The sequence below is a fragment of the Phoca vitulina genome, unplaced genomic scaffold (genome assembly GCF_004348235.1).
Source record: "Phoca vitulina isolate PV1807 unplaced genomic scaffold, GSC_HSeal_1.0 scaffold26, whole genome shotgun sequence".
NCBI classification, from domain to species: domain Eukaryota; kingdom Metazoa; phylum Chordata; class Mammalia; order Carnivora; family Phocidae; genus Phoca; species Phoca vitulina.
The window spans coordinates 22,028,725-22,044,810 of NW_022589729.1; the positions used below are offsets into that span (position 1 = coordinate 22,028,725).

At 46.9% G+C, this 16,086-nt stretch overlaps 1 protein-coding gene across 4 annotated transcripts in view; it reads right to left on the reverse strand.

Annotated features, from left to right (window-relative positions):
• Nucleotides 1–7,544: 7,544 nt before the first annotated feature.
• Nucleotides 7,545–16,086, reverse strand: part of NAV1 (neuron navigator 1) — a 168,605-nt gene continuing 160,063 nt past the window's right edge. For all 4 annotated transcript variants that reach the window (XM_032422315.1, XM_032422314.1, XM_032422312.1 and 1 more), the window contains 10 exons: nucleotides 15,783–15,880; nucleotides 15,516–15,611; nucleotides 15,117–15,276; nucleotides 14,422–14,657; nucleotides 13,525–13,679; nucleotides 13,309–13,380; nucleotides 12,640–12,836; nucleotides 12,014–12,132; nucleotides 9,917–10,114; nucleotides 7,545–8,221 (listed from right to left, as the gene is read on the reverse strand). In XM_032422315.1, coding sequence (XP_032278206.1) covers nucleotides 8,126–8,221; nucleotides 9,917–10,114; nucleotides 12,014–12,132; nucleotides 12,640–12,836; nucleotides 13,309–13,380; nucleotides 13,525–13,679; nucleotides 14,422–14,657; nucleotides 15,117–15,276; nucleotides 15,516–15,611; nucleotides 15,783–15,880 — 1,427 coding nt within the window. In that variant the 3' untranslated portion in view covers nucleotides 7,545–8,125. The remainder of the gene's footprint in view (nucleotides 8,222–9,916; nucleotides 10,115–12,013; nucleotides 12,133–12,639; nucleotides 12,837–13,308; nucleotides 13,381–13,524; nucleotides 13,680–14,421; nucleotides 14,658–15,116; nucleotides 15,277–15,515; nucleotides 15,612–15,782; nucleotides 15,881–16,086) is intronic.

Genomic DNA, 16,086 nt, shown 5'->3' on the forward strand with positions numbered 1-16,086 from the left:
GTATAAGATACTTTGTTAGAAGAGAGGAAGTGAAATGGGAATGGGTGTAGAGGGCTTTAAGGAGAGAGGTCTGGGTCAGAAATAGCTATTTTAAACCAGTCTTTCCCCCCCACCCCAAACACTGAAAAAAACCGTTGGCTCACGTGAGTCTCTTCATCTCAGCCTCAAGAATTCAAAGGTAGGGGAAAAGAAACAAGTGGACTGGGCAGTGGAGAGTGGTCACCTGAAAAAGACCCAGTCCCTTGGCTTTCCAGCCTAGTTGAGCCCAACTTCAAAATTGTGGAGTGTCTGACCAGGAGAGGGCACCTGCGTGGGGAAGGGTATTTCCTCCAGAGTAAGTACTTGAATGACTATTTGAGAATGAATCCTATTCGCTGAGAACGTATAAATTTTTTTTCCCCAGAGAAATTGTGGCTGGACATTTAAGGAGTGAAGTTTAATATGGATATCCTCGGGCTGGTTGTAGGAAATGGTTGAAGGAATAGAGATAATGCTAAATACTGGAGCAAGTGGAGAGGATTATCCAGAGGGGTTAAAAATGCAGGGCAGAATGTAAATAAAACAATACATTTCAAATTTTAAAAAATGCACGTCAGGTTGGCAAGCACGTAGTGGCAGAGGGGTAGAATGGCATGTTTTCGGAGTGGGAGGCTCAAGAGCAAGAGGAACAGGTAATTTTTAGCAAGCTATTCAGGTTGAGTGCCTTAAAATGGTTTCTAGGAACTCTGACTCTCATTCCCAAGCGGCAGAGGAAACCAGATGGCAATTCCTAGCCTAGTTCTAAGACTATGGCTGCTAAATTGATAGTGATCTGGGGGTGTCACTTCATTTGAGTATTCTTCCTAAAGATTGATTCCTTGATTTGAGGACAGCTCTAAACACATTTGTCATTTCTCATGTGAGAGGACAGGTGGGTTGTGTTACCACAATTTCATAGGGAAAAGATTGCTTCTTGGACCTTGAAATTCCAAAGTAGGGAATAGTAGGACTTCTTTTCCTTCTTTCCTTGTTCCATTAGAGCAGCTTCTTTTTTCCTGGGTTAATTCACTTTTACCCCTGGAAGAGAACAGGAAAGTCCAGAGGGTGGTAGATTTTCAAACATTGTGGCAGTGGATGGAGGACTCAAGAACCCTGAATTTTGGGCTGGTGAAAGATGCTATGTCCACAGCGTGCAAGTAGGGAACTCCTCGACCCCTCCTTTCCCCAACCAAAGGGTTCCAGAGCTCCTGCTTAGGATCTGAGGATCAGACATTTCCAGGGAGATGAGGTTTACCTCTTGGTTAGGCAAATGACCGCAAGCAGTCTCACCTTGCAGATCAAGGAATGGGCCACAAGATAAATGGAGACAGAAACCAGACAGAGAGGGAACTAGAGAGAACCAGTGGACAATACAGGAGATAACTTTATTGAAACGCAAATGGCATCAAACAGATGAATCTTGCTGGGAGGAGACATGCCTGATGGAACAGAGGGCCCAGATGAGAGGGGCCTCTGGCAGTGATGGAGGAAGGCCTCTTCAGCTGGCCTGGCATGGATTTAATTTTCAACCAATTTGTTACTTAAAACAAATTACTGAGGGGACAGCTCAGCTCTCTTCATGATTGTTACCGCAACTATATACAACGGTTTGCTTTCCAGATTCAAATTTGCTTTCTCTACATTAGATATAAAAGGGGGTAGATTGAAAGAGGGGAGGGTCAAATGAGAAAAAACAAACACACAGACACATACATATCCTGGTTTGGGGCTTTATGTCCAATAAATTAAAAAAAACACACAAAAACCTGGTGCAAAAATTCCTCCCCACTTTCCACCTGAGGATTGCCATGCACTTGAGAAACACAGACTCCATCACATAAACAGTGCTGCCTAAAACAGGATGGGGGTGGGAGGGGAAGGGAAGGAAAGGAATCTGGTAGGGGTTGGAATTCATTAAAAAAAAAAGATTGTTCTGTTACAAAAACAAAACAAAACACAAAAAACAACAACAGTAACAAAAGTCATTAAGTGGGAGGCTCCTGCACAGCAGGAGCCCAGACACTGGCTGGGATATGGGAGCTCTTGCCTTATTATCTAACATCTTCAGTCTCCAAGGAATGGGAAGGAAGCAGGAAGATCGCACAGGAGATGACCAAAGGCCCATTATAGGCCTTCAGGGGGACCGAAGGGGTGATTTTAGTGAAATCTGTTTTACACTTGTCTTCTTCCAGCCTTAGTTCCTCCCCAGATGCTTGGTCCTAGATTTCAAGAGGCCTAGTACTAGCACATTACTTTGTCCTCTACCCATAAGCTCCCTCACAGGGAAAACTGACAAACTTGAAACAAAACCAGTTGTCAATAGCCTCATCTACCCCATGGCCCCATCAACTAGAATCTGGAAAGATAAGAAGCTCCTCTCAGATTTTTTTTTAAAAGGATTTTCTTCTATCACTGTGGCTGAGTCATTCTGTACCCTAGGCCTGGCGTGGGGAAAGGAAAGGATGAGCCCAGGGATTTAGTGGTGCCTGTCCTGCGTCTTCATTGTGCTTCAGCCCGTCCTGTGAGCGGAGCAGAGCATGGAGACGGGGTCTTCCTCGGGGTACTGGAGCCCTCCAGCTGCCCTGGGGAAGGAGGTTCTGGCCAGGTTTCTCAGACCCAGCAGTGCCATTTAGAACTCAACTAAAGGAGAGGGGATGTTGCTAAGGGCACAAGTTGCCATGGAAATACAAATGAGATTTTCTGACTTTTCTCATCCTATTATATAATCAGAAAAAGCCTCGGAGTAGACACAATCTAGCAGAAGAGCAGTCTGGAAGAGACCTCCAACTGCTTGCTTCAGCTACAGCCCATTCGTTTCCCAGGTAAAAATTTCAGAGCCAGATTTTTCTCTGAAGATTGTGTTCAACTCAAAGAGATTCCTGCCTTCCCCCTCCCGTCTGCCCAAAGGCACATGAACCTTTTCTGTGTTAACTAAAAGGAAAAACAGAAACATAAGGAAGCATGGGAAAGGTAACTTTCAAATTAATGTAAAAGCCTGAATTACAACCTAGGACCTTATTTTTTGGTCCTAAAGCCCCTCGGTGTGGGGACTCTGCTACTTGCCTTTCCCTTTAAAAAAGTGACTTTCACACTGTAGCGTGCATCAGAATTACCAAGAGCGTTTGTTAAAACACAAATGGCTGGGCCCTCTCCTTAGTTTCTGATTCAGTAGGTCTGAGATGGGGCCTGACAATTTCATTTTTAACAAGTTCCCAGATGTTGCTGCAGCTGCTGGTCTGGAAACATAGGATGAAAACCAGTATTCTAAGAAATGAGAGTTGAATCAAGGGACCAAGGGTCCACTTACTTCCATGACCACTCTTGTCAACAGAAAATTCTCCATGGCATAATCATTCAGAAAAATAGCCAAAACATCAAACTGGGAGGAGCCAGTATACATAGGTTTAATTTTCAACTCTAATGGTCTCTATGCAGCCTCTAAATTTCTATTGGGGTCCTCATCTTCCAGTTTACTTCTGTTTCCCAGTCTCTGGCTGGCAGTGCTTGCTTCCAGGGCTAGGCTGAGCACGCATCTGCGCACACATGGATCCTAAGCAGTGGGGAGAGCCCACTTGGTGGCCCCATAGATCCCTGATCAGGTTGGTTGAGGACTCATGAATATATAAAGCTGATTCAAGTATAAAGGGCAATTATCTTCAGGCATTGGCCTTTTGGGAACACAGTGTCCCTAAGGCCATTTTATTATTTATGGCCTCTTTAGTGGAGCCATGAACCACTAGTAGCCAGAACTTGCTAGTAGTTCCTAGTCATCAAAAGAGTGTACCAGCATTAAATTAGTATATCCATTAGCAAAACCTCTGGCTGGAAAAACACATTTCAGCCCGTCAGTGGGGTTGACTTATAGTCTGCTTATTAGCGTCAGCTTAGCTAAGGCCCGAGAATAAGAAAAACAAGTATGATGAGGAGTTACATTTGGTGATCTGGATTACTTTAACACTTGAACCCTGTGTTAAACCTGTGATTAGGACAAGAACAGCTTCCTTTCCTAAACACCCTGAAATAAAGAATTCTTAGAGTCTCCTGTAGGTCTCCTGATGCTGGCTTGTAGGACCAAGTCCCACTCGGTCTGGCAAATTTCACCTATAAGCAGGGTTTCTGGATATGGGTGTCCTCTCAGGTGATGATGTGAGGTGTTTGTGAGAAAGAGCAGGCTGTTGTCTTCCTACTCTTTTGGACTACCACAGGAACTAATGACCTCCGAGACTGGAAGGGAATGTCCCTCTGAATCGTGTGACCCTCATGTCAGGGAGCTAGGAGTGGAGGCGTGGTGAGATTAGGTCCATTGGGAGTCTTGCAAACAGGAAAACCAAAAAGCCAGAAATGAAATGAAATGAAAAAAAAAAAATCACTATTTCTTCTGAAATCCTTAAGGAGTATGAATAGATTAGTTAGAAGGCTGGTAATTCAAGACCAAAATGTAGCATGCCAATCAGTAAGGACTTCATTGTAGGGTCTGTCCATGGACAGCAAATCTTTCTTCCCTGTCAGCCTCTAGCTTCCCAATGGTCAGACTACATGAAAAAGACGTTGGTATAAGGATTCACACAAAGACAGAGATAAGCACCGTAGAGCTGCCACAAAGCATAGATTTTTAAAAAATATTCTGAAGCCTCAGAAGTTAGGAAACAGCAACCGCAAAGTGCTCTTGAAGGCGGGGGCGGGGGGGGGGGGGGAAGAGAGACACACACAGACATCAGGTCCTGTATTAGCCTCCAATTACCTAGTATTTTATTTTTAATGCCTAGGCAGGGATTGAGAAACACATACACTGGACAAAATGTGTTGTGGTCGTCTTCATCCAGAAATGAGAGGGAGTCTGCGGAGGAACCTCTCCTGGAGTCACGGCTCTCCCCAGAAGTTGATGTTGGGTATTGAACCATGTCATCTGCTAGCCCACTTTGGTGAGGAATGGAGTTGAGGGTCTGGAGAGGAAGGGGAGAGCACACATCCCAGTCCTACATAGGCTGGGTTCTTCTGAAGGTGCCCAGGGGCTGAGAAATTAGCCGTGGGACCCAGTTTTCATTTTCGGAGGGATCCCAGAGTCTCAACTAAGAAGCAGGTGCGTAGGTAGGAGAGAATGCTGTGGATTCGCTCTTGTCATTAGTTCTAGGGCAGTAAGGGGGAAGCTCAGGTTTTCTGCTTCAGAGAAGTCTGGATGAGCACCCCAAGGGGTTATAGCACCATGAGGAGGCTCAACTTTCTGCAGTTGCCACATAAGCATGATTCCTTGGTGAGACAACAAATCCCCACAATGAGGGGCCCAAGTGTGCAACTGTAAACAGGGTCCCAGGCTCCAGAGGGAAAGCTGAGGCTGCAGTGCCACCTCATTAGATGGGAACACACTTTTTGGAGGAAAGCAACTAGAGACCTGGGCTAAATGCAGCAGTCAACTCAGAGTAGAGGGTGGTGGGTCCCAGAAATAGAGAGTAAAATTAGTAACATGAGAGGCCTCCAGAAACAACCTGCTGAGGATCCAAGTAAAATTCACGGTGGTATCCATGGTTACCAGGGAGCCAAGAATCCCTTTGGAGGTCTGAGGCAGTTGGAATGGAGGAAGGGGTTCTCCCCTTTCCTTTTTCTCAAGTAGCCAGTAACATCCATGAGAGAAGGCACTGGCTGGGCAGCACCAGAAAGTAGAGAGTTAAGGGCTCAACCACCTGATCAAGATGGCATTAAAAGTCTGAGCCTTGCCATGGGACTGGAGCTAAGGACAGGGTTCAGAAGAGGCCTCGGTCCAAAGAAGGCCCATCCGGTCCTCCCTTCCTTCCAAGTTGGAACATCCAGCTCTGGGGCCTCCTCATTCTGCACAGCAGAGACCTTAAGGCAATGATATCAGCACCATCCTTGAACAAACAGCCTCTTCCCACCACAGAATTGCATATTTTACAGCTGAGTTGTTGGGGATCTTCACAGCTCATGGACTTAGCAGCAAAAGCACTAACAGTCTCCAGCATAGAGGACCCTGTCATCCCTGGGAGCTACCAGATGAATGCGGAAGCTTTCTTGGGGAGCAACCTGAACCATCTGTTGGACCTAAATGGAAAGATTCTGATATGAAGAGTCAGATGCATGTACTCCTTGGTTGGGTGGGACAGAACAGTCCAGGTGAGTATGCTTGTAGATTCGGATAAGGTCTTGTGCTACATAGGAATCTGAAGAATGCACACTTGGGCCCAGGCTCATCACAGGTCTTTGATCTGTAGAGCCCTGAACCTTCATCCTCGCCAGGCAGTTCAGCCTGGATCTCATCCCACAGGGGCTTCCAGAAATGGCAGGTAGAGGACTTGTCCACTTGAGATAAGCAAGGTTCCATAGTCCTTCAGGGTCCATCTTAATGGATCCCAGATCTTCTGCCCCCCATGTATTAGACATCTAATCAAAGGCTTCTTTCTAGCTGGCACCTTGGGTTTTGGCTACATTTCTTAGATGATCCTGAGGGTCTAGATAAGCAGAGGATGTGCACTTAATGGAGGTTAAGATTTCCTACTAGATTGTGAACACAACAGCTCAAGTCTTGCCTTTTTTGTTTTTTTAAACCTGGTGACTGGCAGACAGTAAGTACTCAGTAAGTCCTTGCTGAGTGAAAGCATATAGACTGCCAGGCCTTCGGGGCAACTTCTACTGAAGGTGGGTCCCTTTAGAAGGCAGATCTTTGCCACCAAGTCAAACTCCTTGAACCTTATATTCTGACTGGGAGTATTTCATATGGATGTCCAGTCTCCTGTAAGTGAATATTTACTAGTCAAGAACAAATAGTAAAGGCCAGCTACGGATTTTGGATTCAGTTGAGCAGAGTGGCCGCCATCAGAATAGCGCAATGGGGGGCCCAACAGGCCACAAGACAAAGGAATATTCCCAGTTTCCTGGTTTTCCTCCAGTCCAGTGTGGAGCTCAGAGTAGATCTTCTATCAACATGGGGTGATACACTCTTAGACCGGAGGCTGGCAGCTGAGCTCCCAGGCAGAACGTGTGCTTTCTCAAAAGGGAAGTCAAGGTTCTTTTACTACTTTTGTCTGAGCCAATGCTTCGGGTCTCCTGTAAGTCCCAAGGATGCCAAAAATAGTGGCATGGCAGGCATCTAGCTAGTGTCAATTAGATGGCATCAGATTCTCCGAAGAAAACCCACTTGGAAAAGCCAAACTAGCCCCAGGAAAAGCAACCCAAACATTTTGTGGACATGAGAGGAAATGGAAAAAAAAAAAAGAAAGAAAGAAAGAAAGAAAGAAAAGGAAAATAAATAGGCCCACAGGAGGGGAAAAAAAGAAAACAAAAAGCGAAAATAAAAAATAAAAAAAGTAGGGTTTATTGACTCTCATGCATGTTAAATTAGAGGGTATAAGACAGAGCTAACAGTCTTTCTCTGAAGGCTGGAATGCTATTGTTGTGGTCTGGTGACTTCCGAGATAGGCAGCCATCTTGTCTTCATCCCCTAAGTCATCCAGGGATGGGCAGCACGTTCTCTACTTTGGCAACTTCTTCCTCTCTCTCCAGCGTCATCTTTTCCTTTCTTTTTTTGTGTTTTTTTAAAATACCTTTTACAGATTGATTTAAACATTTTTTAAACCACATGCTTCTTTTTCTGGGCTCCAGCAAGATCTCTGGGGGAAGAGTTATTGGCAGTGGTGACGGAACTCGGAAGGGTCTGCGAGAAATTCTGGGGAGCTTCCACCTCCCTCAGATTTCCCCACACAGGGCTGTCTCTCCCAGAGCTGTTCGTGAGAATCAGTTAGAACTGCTGCCGGTTTTTCTGATGTCTTCTGAACCCCTCCCCAGAAAGCCTAGGAGTTTATAATTGAGACACGGAATCAAGGAAAAAGATCCAGAACCATCTTTTCCCCAAAGTCATGAGAGGAGGCCAGTAAATATATCTAGGGGACACAAGTTTCCAAACTCCACCCCACCAGTCCTTACTAGGAAGTTCTCAAGGTGCAGCACCAAGAACCTGCCCTCTTCCTTCACCTCCTCCTCCCCCTCCTGTTCTCTTGGGCCGGAGAGCCAGTCCTCTGGAAGAAGAGAGGGGAGAGGAGGAGAGAACGTCGCTGATGCCAGCATTCTGCTGTCCGGGGTGACAGTGACTGCTGGACCCTCAAAGCGTGGCCTGGAGGTTGGGGTCCAGGATGGTTTCTCGATCTGGAGACTCAATGTAATTGGCAGCTTCCTGAAGTTTCAGCAGCATGGCCATCTAAAGAGGGGCAAAAGGAGGGATTCATGAGTCGGGACTCAGGGTCCTGCCCACAGAAGGGAAACATAAAGCAATCTAGATCAGGGGCCTGATCCTTGGTTTGGAAGTGATGAAGGGCCCAGAGAGCATACAGGTGGCCCTGAAAAAGCAGCAGTGGTTACTTCAACCCTGTCTGTGAGCATGTGTGTGTGATGCTCGGGAGTATCTCGGCTCTACGAGGTGCTGTGCTGTGATGTGGGAGGGATGTCGAAACAAGAGAGCCTCTGCCTCCAAGGCGGTCACACTCAGGAGAGGACAGAAGGCCTGGACGTACCGACTAATACTGGGAGGGATGTGCGAAGTGGCCGTAAGAACGTGTGTGTGTGTCAACTTCTTCCAAAGAGATCATAGCCGAACACAGTGTCATCACGAGTCTGTCCTGCACACCCACCCTCTGGCGCAACACACAGCCCAGTGCTTCGTGTCAGGTCTAAACGCTTCAGTGTATCCACCTCCTTCCTCCTTCCCTCTTTACCTCTCTCCAGCTCCCATGCCTCTTCAAGACTGTGACCCTCCGTTTCAGCTAAGTATACCTGGCTGGTTCTCTATTGAATCTTCTATTTACATGATTATTAACAGTCTTCCAATTTAATGGCTTGTTTTTTGTTTTTTTTACACAGGTAACACCTGTTTTTAGCAAAGTCAAAATTTAAATTAAAATGTATTATGACTAAAGTGGAAGAATTTCTTACTTGCGACGTAAAACTGCAAGGTCACAGGAGTGGTGCACATTAAATTTTAATACAAACTGCTTAGTTATCTTCCAAAATGGCTTTGCTAATCAACACTCCCACCAGCAGAGGATGAAGTCTGCGCTTGCATACACACTATTTCTGCCAATGTGAAACGGTTTTGATGTTGCATTTCCACGATTATTAGAGAAGTTAGGGTTCTTTTTGTATTTTTATTGGCTATTTGCACTTCCTCTAGTCAAATGCCTGTTCGTATCCTTTGTCCATTCTTCTAATTGGAAATTTTATGGGAAGTTTTATATATTCTAGGTACCAATCCTCTTTCGGTTACAAGCCTTGCAAATATTTGCCCCTAGTTGGTCACTTGTCTCAGACTACTTTTCATAGTGGTTCATGAAATCCACTGAACCGCGGCAATCCTCAGGATAATACCAGAGTAGAGGGAGAGGTAGAGACAGAGTGTATGTGTGTCCCACTGCTCTCTTTTTTGGTTAATAGTCCTACCTGGGATCTGCCTGAGACTCAAGTCTTTACTAGAATACATCTTGCTAGCATGCATTATTATGTAGCTTAAGATAGGTTGTAGGCATAGATCTTTATAACCAGGATTCTGACTGTTCAGCTCCTCACTGGCCTCATTCTAGTCCTAGCCTTGCTGATACCCTTCAGCCTCCATCAGGGTATGCATGAAAAGTTCAATTCCAGGGGCTCCTGGGTGGCTCAGTCGGTTCAGCATCTGACTCTTGATTTCGGTTCAGGTCACGATCTTGGGATCGTGGGATCAAGCCCTGCAGTGGGCTCCATGCATGGTCCGGAGTCTACTTGTCCCTCTCCCTCTGCTCCTCCCCCAGCTCATGCGCGCGTGTGCACATGCTCTCTCTCTCAAATAAATAAATAAAATCTTAAAAAAAAAAGTTCAGTTCCATAATACTCTTATTTTTACCTTCAAATGGCTTCTACTCACCAGGGGGTCTGAGTCCAAAGAACTTGGGGTGCTATCTTTGACTGTCCTATCCTCGGGAGGTGAGGCAATGCTATGAGGGCCCACGGTGGGAGGGGGCAGGTGGTATAGCTTCGACTGGTCTTGTTGGGCTGATGGCCAGGGAAGAGTGTCCCGGACCCACTCCACTGGGTCCTCCCAAGCGGCTTTCTGTCCATGGACCTGGATAGAAGGGGAAATGCAGTTACTGGCAGAGGGATCTACAGATGGAGGCTTGCACATGCAGTCTCCTGATGGCCATATGCATTTCCTCCAATGGAAAGCCTTGAGACTCTGATCCCCATGAGTTGAAACTCAACTCCTTTGAGTTTCCCCACAAAGGAAATAAATTGGTGTGACTAGGTAAAATGATTCTGGAGGATGATTTGGCAGACTGTGTTAAAAACTTAACATGTGCATGGGGCGCCTGGGTGGCTCAGTTGGTTAAGCATCAGATTCTTGATTTTGGCTCAGGTCATGATCTCAGGGTTGTGAGATCCAGCCTTGCGTTGGGCTCTGCACTGGGCGTAGAGCCTGCTTAAGATTCTCTCTCTCCCTTTGCCCTTCTGCACCACTCCCCACTCTCTAAAGACAAAAACGAAAAACCCCAAAAAACAAAACAAAACAAACCAATAAAAAATACTTAGTATGTACCCATCTTATGACCCCATAATTTTAGTAGGAAGTTCTTCCTTAGTAATCATATCCTTTTTTAAATTTTTAAAAATTTTCATTTTTTTAATATCTTTTTTTTTTAAAGATTTTATTTATTTGATAGAGACACAGCGAAGGAGGGAACACAAGCAGGGGGAGTGGGAGAGGGAGAAGCAGGCTTCCCGCGGAGCAGGGAGCCCGATGCGGGGCTTGATCCCAGGACCCTGGGATCATGACCTGAGCCGAAGGCAGACGCTTAACGACTGAGCCACGCAGGCGCCCCGCAATATCCTTTTTTAAAAACCTTTTTTTCTTTTTCCTTTTAAGTAGGCTCCACGCCCAACGTGGGGCTTGAACTCATGACCCCAAGATCAAGAGTTGAACGCTCTACCGACTGAGCCAAAAAGGCACCCCAGTAACCCTATCTTTTAAAAGAATTTTGACTTTGTTGAAAACAGATGTTATCTGTGTAAGAACACTTTGAAATTGGAAAACTATAAATAATAATGCAAAATTTGGGGCACATGGGTGGCTCAGTTGGTTAGGCGTCTGACTTCAGCTCAGGTCATGATCCCACAGTACTGGGATAGGATCGAGCCCTGGGTCAGGCTCCCTGCTCAGCAGGGAGGCTGCTTGCCCCTCTGCCCCTCCCCCTACTTGTGCTCTCTCTCTCTCTCTCTCTCTCTCAAATAAATAAATAAATAAAAATAATAATGCAAAAATAAATGAGAATGATTTCTGGCACTGCCTGATAGACAGCATCTCTACAGACACTTACCACATCATCAGGGGATATCTACTGCAATAACAAATTACTTTTATGGAAAATACATGGCCAGTAGGATCCAGACACCATACTGTAGTTCACTAGTGCTGGAATGGACGCTAGTGATCATTATGCCCTAATTCACAGGTGGAAATAAACTGGGGAGGCTTTACTAAAATGATACCTTCCTTTTGCATAAAGTTCTTACTCTAGTTTCTAAAAATCTTTTCACGTATTTCACGTCTTCAAAACAACCCAGTGATTTAGGCAGAGCAGACTTTATTATCTCCTTTCTTATATATATAGGGATGTTAAAAAAGGTTATGTAACTTGACCATTTTTATTAGTACTTAGTAATAAGCTAAGGCTGTAACAGGGTTTTACTTAATTCTGAGCTTGATGATTTCTCTATTAGCTCTGATCTTAGAAAGGTCTGAGTTTGGCACAGAGCCAGAAGGCTCAGGACTGGAGACAGGCCCCAGAGACTGTGGTCCTGTAGCCATTTGCTGAATGGTGGCTGGACACTGGGCCTACTCTACCTCTTAGCAAAAGAACTTGACAAGTCTTCGTAGCCTCATGTCTAACACTGAAGGATGTTTTTGCTTTGTTAGGTGGGACAGCCTGACCTTGGGGACTGAGTAGAGTCAGAGGGTAGGGCTCACCTTGATCCCATCCTTCGCTCCTTCCTGTAGGTAGGGAATGATGGAATTATTCCACAGGTCAATGAACCAGGTCCGGAAGTCCTCAATGCCAATGGGACAGGACAGAAAGAAGCAAGGGCCTATGGAAAAGGATGAGGCCAGTAAGATGGCTGAGCACCCAGCTCTCCCCAGTCACCTGTCTCTTTTACTCCTTAATACCAGGCAGAGGGGTCTGATAACCAAAGAAGTAAAGGACATTTAGAGTCGGGCTGTCCTGAGATTGTTGTCAAGACCAATGGGAGTGGCTACCTGGCTGGCAGCCTCATCAGCAATACTTCTTCACAAGGTGGAAGTGAGGTGAGGGAGTGAGGGGAAGTTTTCCAATTCCCTTCTAAACACTTTCTTTTCCCCATTAGTTGTGGGAAAAGTGAGGGAGTGGGGCTAGCTTTCTGATGACTGAAGTGATTCACCCAAATCATGGCGCTAACTGCAAAGGGGAATGCTTGGTGAGTAATTAAGCGGCCACGAGGCTTGCTACCCCTTTACATGCTGAAGACTCCAGAAAGAAATGGGAACATCGCTCTGGGTGGCAAAGTAGGAAAGGGGAGCCACCTTCTGACCCCAAGGGGGAAGCTGAACCCCAGTACCGATGAGGAAGTCTGAGGTGCTGTGCTTCTCAAGGAAGGTGTGGAGATGGTACCACAGCTTGGGCACCCAGTCGAGCACCCGAAGCAGCTCTTCCTTGTTGGCATTGATGTCACTGTCCGACTCTACCAGCTTCCTCCTCAGGTAACGAACCAGGAAGCCATTGGCTGGCTCCACGTTGTTGGAGAAGGTCAGCATCCTGCAGCCAGGAATGGGGACAGGGGTCAGGGTGGCCATGTGGACATAGTCGGCATCCATCCCCTGCCAGTCCGTCCCTCCTCCCACCTGCCTCCCACTAACGTCCACTGGGTTTCTTCTCAAGTAATGGCCGAGGTGACTGAACAGGCAGAGCTGATTCTCAAACCAGTGACCCTCTTCAGAGAACCATCTGACCTCAGTGACCCGGATGAGGGGGGTGTGTGGGCAGAGAACCCAAATTACAGCATCTTAGCTGCAGCTCTCTTAGTTTTATAGTTCTTTCCTCATCTCGAGGGTTCTCTTCCACCCTGTAAATGACATGGCAAATATCCCTACTCTTTCTTCCCAGCCCAGAGGCCCTGCCTAGTTCTCCTTTCTGCTATCTATTACCCCTCTGGCCAGATCCTGGGATTTAACTAGTTTATAGAACCTTAGGTAGGGTGGGAAGGTTTATCCAGGGCCACAGTTCTTACCTGAAGCTCAAGTGCAAGCCATGATTAGGTGTCATTTTTACAGGCTGATTGGTGGTACCTATGATATAAGGACTGTGGGAAGAAGGAGGAAAAAGGTTCACTTAGACTTAACACCTGCTTTCTGCTATGTACACCCAATGGAAAGCTCACAGGTTGGACTGGACCAAGGCTCTCCTTCTTCCCACTGTGGTGAGTTTGGTCCTGACTCCAGCTTACCATTTGTGGTACTTGCAGGTGAGAGCCCCATTGACCAGCTCACTGATGGAGCCTGCTTCACTCAGGTCATCCAGCAGGATCACCAGTGGGACATCCCCAATTCCTGTTTCCCGGTCTATCTGGTTGGCCAGGTTGGAGAGATAGAGTTGCAGATCCTGAAATAAAAGAAGGAAGTGGCTCAGCACTCAGGAGTAGTGAGCACTTGGATCAGCCTTGGGAGGAGGGATTTTGGAGAAGGTATGCTAGTTCTGGATTCCCCTGGAGCCTTTGGTTCCTGTTTGATGCATCTGAACATTTGACTCCAGAACTACTGTGGACTGATAAACAGTGGTCCCAAAGGCTCTAAGGCAACCATCTTAAGTAGCGGCTCCTAAATCCCTGAAGGGTGGGGATCATATCCTATTTCCTAACGGGATTTTCACTAGGTTGGTACCATGAACCACTCCAACAGATAAGCCTCCCCCTGTTGGGGCAACCCCAGAGTGTCAGGGCGTGCTTGAGAGACATCCAGATTTGGCAGGGGACATCAGAATGTGTCACATGTAATTCTGAGTTCTTCTCCCCAGAAAGCCCAAGGTCAGAGTAATACTGAAAAGAAAGGTAGAGGGAAGAAAGGGACAGGATTTTCAGGGTCGGCAGAAAGTGAGGTGGAAATGAGGATGTCGTTCAGTCAATGATCAGCAAGAAGGAAAGGCGTATACCAGAGGCAAGGGGAAGTGTGGAGAAAGAAGGGAAGGGAAAAGTCTGGAAAGAAACTGGGGGCAGAGGAGGGACTAGCAAAGGGGAATGCTAAGGGGAAGGGAGGAAAGGGCACAGAAGGGGCAGGAAGGGGCCCGGGGAAGGCCTTGGGGGCTGAGGCCCGAGCAAAGGCTGGTGGGGGTGCCAGGAGGCAGCCACCTTGCAAGACTGCTGGTGCATGTTGAAGGTGCTGACGATGCCCTCGGTGACCTCGCGGCCGGAGCGCTCCACCAAGTACTCAGCCAGCCGGTTGGTCAGGTAGGTCTTGCCCGTGCCGCTGGGGCCCGAGAGGACGAGGCGCCGGTGCTTGAGCAGGAGGCTTATGTAGTGCTGCATCATCGGCTTGGGGACCAGTGTCTCGAACACCAGGCTGTCGACGCACTTCTCCTTCAGACCTGAACCCCCAGCCCCAGAGAGCATGAGCCATGACCAGGGCCCCGAGGATGGCAAGGACCCCTGAAGGGCATACCTTTCTTCACCTAGAAGCCCACTGAAATAACTCAGGGCCACCTGTCCCGGGTTCCATAGGAATCCCCTAAGCCCTAGTTTTGAAAACACAGATCTTATTTTTAGGGACATGCTTGGAGTTATAGGTGTGTGGGTGGAGTGAGAAACCCAGGCTTTCTAGAAGTTTCCCTGGGAATGAGAATGGCCCTTGGAACAAAAGTTAGGACTGGATCTTATTCATCTTTTTACCTTCTGTTCCCTTTCCTCCCTTCCCCTTAGTTACTTAAGTACAGTGAGCTGCACATTATAGCTTCTCAGTAAATCCTTGTTGAATGAATGAGTGACAGATTGATGTTCCTCTCCCTCCCTCACCCCATATCGCTGCACCCCAAAAGACAAAGACTGACCTTTGAGGGAGACTGATATGTTGTTGACACCTCGGCGGCAGGGAGGCATCTCTGGGGGCTCCGCATCCAACAGCCGCTTTACGTGGCTGATGCTATAGCCATGAATGGACTCGGTGCTCAGTCCCAGGGTGGAGGCTGGGTCCATCTTAGAAATGTAGTCCTAACAGAGGAGAAAAGGAGGAAAAAAAAAAGAGAGGAACACCAAGATGATGCAAACCCAGACGTATAAGCCACAAATTTCAGAGGGAACAGAAGTCAATGGAGAAAGGGAAGAACCTATGTTTTTCCTAGTTAGCATTTCTCCATGAAGCATCAAAGGTCCCCAAGATCCCAATGCCTGGATGGCTCCATATGCCATGAGAGGATAAACAACCTTTGAGAGTACATGTATCCCTTTACCTTGAACACTTGGAAAACAGCTTCATCCAGCATCTTCCAGTCCACTTTTCCACTGACCTTGCTACATCCTAGGAAGAATTCCTGCTGTTTCAAGTCCTATATGGCCAAGGAGAAAGAAGTGTGTGAGCCTCAGTGCAGTCCCTCCAAGAAAGGGGGGTGATCCTAAAAGGCCTTAGCAGTGGGGTACTCTGGTTTTGGGGTTATTCAGAGCCCAGATGTTTTTGGATAAAAATAATAGTGTCGCCAGGCCTCCCTGAAATTCCTTACCCCTTTGATGATGTGCTGGGGGGGCATCCGCACCACCACCCGAAGGGTCACTTCCTCCTTTGGACCACAGGTGCTGATGCCATCCATGGGTGACAGGTCTGTCAGCAGTGAAAACAACTATTAGCTTTAGGGGCACCCACAGGCTTTCCTAAACCTTCTAGTCATCATCCCTTCCAAATGACTACTGACTACCAAGAGGAAACCGAAACTCCAAAACTGAAAAGCAATTAGGGTTGAAGGACCAGAACAACACTTCGTGTCTCATGACACTGGGGTGCGCTTGGTTTAGGCGCTGTTAACCTCC